At 41.0% G+C, this 7,350-nt stretch overlaps 1 protein-coding gene across 2 annotated transcripts; it reads right to left on the bottom strand.

The window, feature by feature from the left end:
• Positions 1 to 1,323: 1,323 nt before the first annotated feature.
• On the bottom strand, positions 1,324 to 5,701 carry p2ry1 (purinergic receptor P2Y1). Of its 2 annotated transcripts, XM_079246354.1 has the most exons (3): positions 5,663 to 5,701; positions 5,354 to 5,574; positions 1,324 to 5,107 (listed from the first exon to the last, which is right to left on the bottom strand). In XM_079246354.1, the coding sequence occupies exon 3, from the start codon at positions 5,076 to 5,078 to the stop codon at positions 4,020 to 4,022; it is 1,059 nt and encodes a 352-aa protein (XP_079102480.1). In that variant the 5' UTR covers positions 5,079 to 5,107; positions 5,354 to 5,574; positions 5,663 to 5,701; the 3' UTR covers positions 1,324 to 4,019. The 2 variants fall into 2 exon arrangements, with proteins under 2 accessions (XP_079102480.1, XP_079102479.1); XM_079246353.1 differs by having other exon boundaries at positions 5,354 to 5,673.
• Positions 5,702 to 7,350: the final 1,649 nt, after the last annotated feature.

Below are 7,350 nucleotides of genomic sequence, written 5' to 3'. Positions count from 1 at the left end.
ACCAAGAAATATTCACAATCTGATTTTACAATTAAAACTGGCTTTAGCTGCAAGGGCTGGAAAAATAGAACTCTTGGGAGTTGTTCCGATTACAAAAGTAGTTAACGATTACTAAACTTGCTTTGCTGCTGCAGATTACAATCATGTGGCGCGCAGATGTGTTGCGTAAATTGTTGCAAAATCTACAAACAACAGTGGTGGCAAAACCTTTTTAAGGCACATAAGTAATACCCAGGAATCAAAAAAAGACAAAGATGAAGAGAAAGGCGTATAAAATATTACATCTTTCCTTTAATCATTCCTCCTTCTCTCCTTCCTTCCTTCTTTTCTCTCTTTATTCTTCTCTGTATGTTTTAACCCGCAGGACGCAGGGGGGCGTGGATTACTGTCTTCAGCCAATGGAAACAGGGAGTCTCTTTGGTAGAAGATCAGACATGGCTTTGATTTGAATTTACACATCAGTGTTTAACTTAATCCTATCACTGTTTCTGTTTTTTTTTTTTTTTTTTTTTAATTTCCTTGTCTTGGAAGATGAGATTTAGGCCTTTATGAACACATCTGTAAATGGTATGTTGTTACAACCGTTGACAAAGACACACATGTGGAAACACTGATTAATTATTCCAACAGGATGAAAACATGAACAGCAAAACCACGGGATTATAAAGTGGAACTCGATAGTAAATAGGGAAAAATGCTGTAAATAAACAAGATAATTAAACTGATGAAACATTTTTTGATACAAGAAAGAAAAAATAAACATACAGGCCTCATCAATACACTGTAATGCATATTTTAAGGAAAGAATCATCTGAACAGTTTCTGACTCAAGAGACAAACATCGACTCACATGACGATATAAAACACCTTGAATAGACCAGTTTTTTTTAAAAAAAGTGAGACAAGGATTTATTTTTTTTTGGGGGGTTTTTTTGTTTCCCCCCCCCCCATCAAAAATAAATTTCAGAATAAATAGATAGCAGCAGGGAATGTTCATTCCTTCTCTAACTAGGAAACATTTAGATGGACTGAGAATAATGATTTCATCTGGCTAATCCCAGCTTGAAAAATCTGTGAGTATATCAAGGATGTCATGTCTTCCAGCCATGTCTTCCAGGCTGTTTTGCACATCTTTGAAGGCACTACTAATGCTGACTGACATCCAGACAGTCTTTTTCAGGGAAAGGTCTCACTTCACCAAGACAGTGTCAGAGTTCAACAGCAGGCTCTGTAGCAAAACTAAACTGTCCTGCTTCAAGTCCAAACCTGTCAGCCAATGAGAGCCCTTTAACAATTAAACAAAATACAACAAAAGAAGTGCTGCAGTGCTAAAGCTCAAATTCTTAGAGAAAAATGGGGAAAATATGAGGCTGTCAGAACCATAAATGTTTTCTTTAGACTGGTGATTTAAAAATAGAAAATATCACCCCATTCCAGCTTTTAAGACCGAGTACGAACACTGAATGCAGCATAGACATAGGTTAAAACATTAACACATTCTTTGATTTGTATGCTTTTATAATAGAGTTTAAATTATGTCCAAATGTATTGCATTTAATGCCGAATTATAAGTTACTAAAGTCGGAATTGTAATAAAGAGTGTTTTCTCTTGGTTTTGCAGCCCTGTCACATTGCACCGACTGATGCACAAGAATTTGCAGCTTAACTACATCCTGTGGCCTTCCGATTGTTTGTATCATGGGTTTCTCACTAAGACCACACAATGACATCTTGATTGCATCTGGTTATTGTGTAGTTGGCTGTAGTTTTTTTCAGTTCAAGCAGATGGGGCCTCTGTGATCTACATGGATGTCATGCCAGATCCAGCTGTAAATCACTGGGAACAAAGCTCAGTATTTCACTGTAGCTGTCCTGACTGTTCTCACACGCTGGGCGATGTTATATGACCAACACTGTTCTGAGAAAAACCCCAAAACTTTCTCAAAACTGATGTCGATCTCAGCGTCGTCCCCTGTTACGGACATTTTTCTTCTTGTGGTGCAGCAAGGAGAAAATCTTTTTTAATCCTTCATGCTAAATAGCAAGAGGAAGATGTGAGATAAAAGGGGGTGAGAGGTGGCTTGAAAGGGAGGGAAGAAATACTGGCAGAGATCCCAACATTCTGCAAGTCAAGATTCAACACCCAGGTTAGAAAGCGCTTGGGCCCGCTCTGAATCCAGCTTGTTTCTCCTTTAATAAAGCATACACAGCACATGCTACCAATCAATACGTAGGTCTGTGATCCGTGTGCATGTAACAGTGGCTTCTTTTGCAAATGAAACAGACCTCACAAACAGAAAAACCAGCCAGTCTCTCCATTACTTTCAGGCTAACACAAAGGCACACAAATGCATGCACATTTTTCAGAGCCAACTATGCAGTTTGAACTTTAAAGTCAGAAAATACACAGTCAATGGAGGCACAGGTCCATTTTTTTTGGAGGAGGAGAGTTTTCTGTGCCCACAACAGCCCACAGCCGTGCGCTCCTGGCGACAGCTTCGCACCGCTGTCTGCATCAATAACTCCGCGCCATTGTGACGGACACAAAGGCAGTCTTAGTGTTAGCCAAGAGAGAAAAAAAAAGGTGCCACTCTTTATTCCTTCCTCGTCCTCTCACTTCCTTCTGGTGAGGTTGAAAGAGAAAGTCAAATGCAGAACAAGAAGGATCAGTGAGGAGGACAGAACTCTGCATGAATGTCTCCAAAACCAGCAGGGTTCGCTCGCTTGCAACAATGCACATTTAACAGAGCTACAACAAAGCGAAACCATACTCAGTATGTGAGCAATTACACAAGTCTTACTGCACCATATATTTTTAAATATGAAAATTTATTAACAAAGATGCATGGCCCCCAAATGTCTTGCACAATAGATTTACTTCCGTACTTGACACTCATTGCCATCCACATTACAGGAATTAGTAGGCTACAAACATCAAACATCGACATGAAATATATTTCTCCAGAATATTCAGAACAAATACAAAAATCCTAAATGATTATCTGTCGAACACAAACACAGTGCACCATTTACTTTGAGGTATCTCAAATAAAGAAATCTTCAACATGTTGGTGGAGTCACAAAGAAAGAAAAGCTTTACAACATTTTTTTTTTTTTTTTTCATGTTGCAATAAACACTAGCAGTTAAAACCTGCAGCAGTGAGTCACTGTTTCGCTGCTGCTGGATTTGGTAATGGACTCATGCATTAAAAGGCTGGATTAGTAAAATTGGTGCAAAAGAAAACAGCCAATCTGGAACTTTACAACATTCAGTTCAGTACACCTACATAAAAAAAGACATTAATTGTAACAGTATACACACCAAATACTGTAAATATCTTATTTTCCCAGTTGGGAAAGGGTTAAGGAGGGAAAGTTTGTGGCAACAGACTTAAACTGACAAGAGCTGTCAGAAAGAAGAACGAGTCAACTGCTTTAAGGGGGAGAAAAAAGATTGATAGGCAGAGCAGAGCAGGGACTCTGCTAATAGTGCATTACAATGTCTCACCAGAACATCCGTGCAGCCGTCTTGGCTTCAGTGCATTCATTTTTTTCTGTCTAAAAGCCATCCCAGGTCCACTTCTTTCAACATGAGCTCTCATTTCTTAAATAGCTATTGATTTAACATCAACTCGATGCTGGAGAAGCTGCTGTCCATACTCCGCCTTGTTTTGCTTGAGCAAATTGATGAACAGTACATTATTACCTACAGGAAAACCTATTTCCACAAATCCAGCTCTTCATAATGCACAATTTGTCCAAAGTTATTTCATAAACAGGAAAAAAAGGTGACGTGACGGCTCTAGTAATTAGAATACAACACAGTACAAGACGGTACAGTAGCTTCTCAATACCGACAGGCTGCAAGCAAGTGATGGTTATCACAGGGTTAAATGGAATATTTATTCTATTGTTGGACAAGCTCATCAACTCCTAGATTTAACATGTAGTCTTCAGTCCAAGCAGTGGTTTTACTTAACCCAAGTCCATATGTTTCCAAAGCTAACGGACAATCCCCATCACAGCCTCCGGTCTCCGTTCTCCACATACTCAGCCAAGCTGTTGAGAGCTGTCTCCTCGCTTCTGGACTGAAGGACATTGTCTCCCTTCTTGGAGGGCTTTTTAGTGGCTCGTGACAGCTTCCTTCTGAAAGTGTCTCCAGCCAGGAAGTAAAGAATAGGATCCACACAGCTATTGAGGCTGGCCAGCCCTCGCGTCACCTGGTAGGTGGCATAGACACGGTTATTGAATTCGCACATGTCAGGGCTCTGGAAGTACAGCCGAGCCCGCATGTTGAGGTTTTTCATCACATGGAAAGGCAGGTAGGAGACTGCAAAGACCGCAAGCACTATGATGACAAGGTGGATGGATTTTTGCCGCAGGGGAGCGTTGTTCATATCATTGCAGATCAACGCTTTGACGATCATGCCGTAGCAGCAAAATATGATAATAAAGGGGATGCAGAACCCGAACACAGTCAAAATCATGCTGTAAATGAAATAACCCGGTAGCTCATCCTCAGTGGTGGTGTCGTAACAAGTGGTTTTATCAGGCTTCAAGCCAGTCCTGGAATAATAAAGAATTGGGGAGATGCCTACAACAACAACCAGCCACACCATCGCGCTGGTAATAACTGCATTTTTCTTCTTCAGTCGACCCAGAGACTTGAGCGGGTGCACCACCCCTGTGTACCTGTGAACGCTGATGCACGTCAGAAACAGAATACTTCCATAGAGATTCACGTGGAATATAAAGCGTTGCAGTCGACACAGTATATCCCCGAATATCCAGTCGGTTTTGTTGAAGTAGTAAAAGATGAGGAAAGGCAGAGAGAGGACGTAGCAGAAGTCAGCCAGAGCCAGGTTGAACATGTAGACGGAGATGCTGCTCCAGGGTCTCATGTGGAAGACAAACATCCAAATGGCCAGGCTGTTGCCCACCAGCCCCGTGATGAAAACCATGATGTAAACAGTAGGCAGGTAGTAGAACTGGAAACCTGTCTTGAGGGAACATTCTCTTGTTTGGTTGTGGAGATCGGTCACATTCAGCAGAGAGGTCAGGTTCAAGTCTGTGGTCATTGTGTCAGGGGCAGAGGGTGGTCCTGTAACTGCACGAGAGGAGATATTTCATGTTTAGGCTTAAAGCTGCTTGCTGTTACAGCAGTCTTTCAGAGAGATAATAGGAAACAAGGAAAGGAGTCTGTGAATTATGTTTTTTTTTTTTTTTTTTTTTTTAAAAGGCCAGAGTTGACATGCATGCTCTAAATTAATTTAGCAGAATATCTCAATTCATGCAGTCCGACAAAACACCTTGCTGGACGCACGAGGAATGATTACCGTGTCACGAGACTTACCGCTCAGATACACTGGTGTTCCACATTCCTATAGTCTTCCCAGTTGTAAAGATTGGAATCAGCGCGCGGAAGGGGCGTCTCAGCCACAGGGGTGTTCCAGTAGTGCTGGAAATGCTTTAAAAGTTGAGAAATCCTGCAGAAAAATCAGTTTACCAGCAGGCAGGGCGACGTTTCCCTACAACAGCGGCGGAGGCGGGACGCAACTTGGGCAGCTGCAGGCTCTGGCACGAAGAGCAAGAATTAAAAACAGGCTCCTGAAAGCCAGAGGAGCGGAGAGGAGTCTCTCACAAAAGCCACCGACTTCCTTACCGTGTCCTAACGCGCCGTTTCTGTTACGCCCTCCTCCAGCTGGACCCTTATGAGGTCTGACCTGCCTGCACGCGCACTTTACAGTAACTTACAGAAATATGCCCCCCCCCCCCCCCCCCCCCCCCTCTTTTTTTTTTCTTTTTTTTTTTTATTAGGGTGGAGTTAGTTTTCGTTTTTGTTAATAATCGATTAGGAACATGAATGCACTTGGAATGTACTGTGAAGCCGTTTGGCAATCCAACACTGGAAAAACACGCAACAGGCAGATTTGTTTACAAAAATGACACGCAATTTGTTGTTAACTCACACTAAATAATTTCAAATCAGATTAAATTTATTTGTATAGCACATTGTAAAACAGCCTGCTGACAAAACAAACAAACAAACAAACAAAAAAACAACAACAACAACATAAAAACAAGAAAAAATCAAATAAAATGCTGCTAAATAAGATGAAAACAATAAAACATAGGATGAAATAACGATAAAGCCTATTCATGAAATAATAATGAAATAAAAACAAAAGTGCAAGTAAATGACCATCAATCATACCAGACCATTATTCCCAGTGACTGAACTACAAATGAATTGAAAGTAGTGGTTAAACTGATGAGACATCATTCTGTAAGCTGTAATGTGATGACTGTTGTCACCACCCACTGCAAATTCCACATATCTTTCACATTGTCAGTGGTGGTGGGGAATAGGTTACAAAGTTACAAAGTGAGGGGCTGGTTGGGAAGTGTAGCAAGAATAAGAAATTCTCAGTGTGTACATCAAGATGGTGCTTGCTGTGGGTCAGAGGTGTGTGACAGCCAAGGACAAATCAAACACTTGGCACAAGCAGCAGATGGCAGAGGATGGCAGGGAACACTTGTGGGATGAAGATGTGGAGAGAATGAGCCAAAGGTTATTATACTTGAGAGGCCAAAAACCTTAATATGGCGGGAAGTGGAGGAAGCCAAGACTTTAGCAATACTCTAATGGATAACATTAATAACTCAGAGAGTTAACGTACAAGTCTAGCCTACATCATTTCCCATCTGTGAATTTGATAAGGTTGTTTGGTGGATCTTTTTCTGGTAACACATATGAAGTAATTAAATTGCTTTTCAGGCTGGGAATTAGAGTGTTTGATCACACCAACACGCAGGTGCTAAACACTCATTTTCAAGCTCACATTGGTCATCTTCAGATCTCCAGAAAACAAAGCCTGTTGTTATCTTCTGATTACTGGAAACAGTTTGCAATTATCTAGAGAAAAGGCACATTCCTGGATATGATGAAAAAGACAAAAGTTAAGTGTTTAAAAACAAGCTTAATGACACAGAGATAAGTAAATGATTAATCTTGATCTGAAGATAACAGCAAAAAAAAAAACAAAAAAGCAAACAAACTGGAACGGTTACTCTCGGCTGCTGTAATAATCCTCTGTATATGTCCCACATTGTTAGTCCGCCGCCTTTCTGAGTGAAGCTTGCTTGTTCTCCCCGTGTATGTGTGGGTTCTCTCCGGGTACTCTGGTCTCCATTCAAAGACATCCATGTTAGGTTAAATGGTTACTTTAAATCCAGTCCTAATTGGCAGTTTTGCACATTTTCATTGTCTGTCAAGGCTTACTCAAGTATCTCTTTTTGGATACTTAAACCATGGCAACTCTCCATAATCAGTTCAAGGCATCCTACAGT

The sequence above is a fragment of the Telmatherina bonti genome (assembly GCF_933228915.1).
Source record: "Telmatherina bonti genome assembly, chromosome: 9".
Classification (NCBI taxonomy): Eukaryota; Metazoa; Chordata; class Actinopteri; order Atheriniformes; family Telmatherinidae; genus Telmatherina; species Telmatherina bonti.
The sequence above is the reverse complement of the archived record's forward strand: the minus strand, read 5'-3'. Positions and strand labels throughout refer to the sequence as shown.

Excerpts from the sequence above, each read along its gene's own strand:
- p2ry1 (XM_079246354.1), bottom strand. The coding sequence starts at position 5,078 with ATGACCACAGACTTGAACCTGACCTCTCTGCTGAATGTGACCGATCTC.